The sequence below is a fragment of the Antrostomus carolinensis genome, unplaced genomic scaffold, assembly GCF_000700745.2.
Source record: "Antrostomus carolinensis isolate BGI_N321 unplaced genomic scaffold, ASM70074v2 scaffold43234, whole genome shotgun sequence".
Lineage (NCBI taxonomy): Eukaryota > Metazoa > Chordata > Aves > Caprimulgiformes > Caprimulgidae > Antrostomus > Antrostomus carolinensis.
Window position 1 is genome coordinate 1,703 of NW_010312177.1, and position 763 is coordinate 2,465.

The 763-nt window shown below is 63.2% G+C and overlaps 1 protein-coding gene across 1 annotated transcript in view; it reads right to left on the minus strand.

Moving 5' to 3' along the window:
- The window catches only part of SLC6A9 (solute carrier family 6 member 9), a gene marked incomplete at its 3' end in the record, with an annotated part of 2,248 nt that extends 1,626 nt beyond the window's left edge, over window positions 1-622 (minus strand). Inside the window, exons 1-2 of the mRNA XM_010166952.2 lie at window positions 357-622; window positions 156-288 (exon numbers count right to left, since the gene is read on the minus strand). Of these exons, the coding sequence (XP_010165254.2) occupies window positions 156-288; window positions 357-595 (372 nt within the window). The remainder of the gene's footprint in view (window positions 1-155; window positions 289-356) is intronic.
- Window positions 623-763: the final 141 nt, after the last annotated feature.

Here is a 763-nt window from a genome sequence, read left to right on the forward strand (position 1 = left end):
GCCATATAGCTGTGATAGAAGGGGTGGGGGCACATCTACAATGGGAGGGGTGTTCCCAATGGAGGAGGGGCTATGCCTAGAGTGGGCATGGCCAACTGCAGAGGGGATGTGTCCAGGCCCAGGGGGTGGGGCCCAGAGGGGGACCACGCGGGTACCTTCCCAGAGGACTTGACGCCCTTGATGAGGCAGAGGAAGACGATGACCCAGGAGACTCCAAGGCAGCCCAGAAGGGGCAGCCGCACCTCACCCAGGTTCCCGATGTCATCTGACAGGTCCAGCACGTACCTCCTGGGTGGGGGGCAGCCAGCGTCAGCGGGGCCCTTGTCCCCATGGCCAGATCGGGCTGACCTTGGTACCTCCAGTACTCCTCGCTGGGGCTGGTGCGCTTCTGGGTGGTGTTGAGGAGGTGGGTGAGGTTGAGAGCAGCATGGCTGGAGAGGTTCCCATCCAGCACCCCTGCACAGTCGGGCGTGTTCCAGGCGTTGCTGCAGTACGTCCAGGGCAGCACACGCGTCATGGACACAAAGAAGTAGTAGAAGGCAATACAGATCACCACGTTGTAGTAGATCCCGATGTACGTGGACACCACCATCATCCCGTAGCCCACGCCTGGGAACAGCACCGGGGAGGGGTGAGCCTCATGGCGCGGCACGGCGTGGAGCACAGGCGGTTGTGGCATGGAGGTCCTTGCAGTCACGCTGCTGCTCAGGGCCTGGCTGTGCCACTGGGGTGGGGAGCCCTGCATGGCTCAGCCCACCACTGT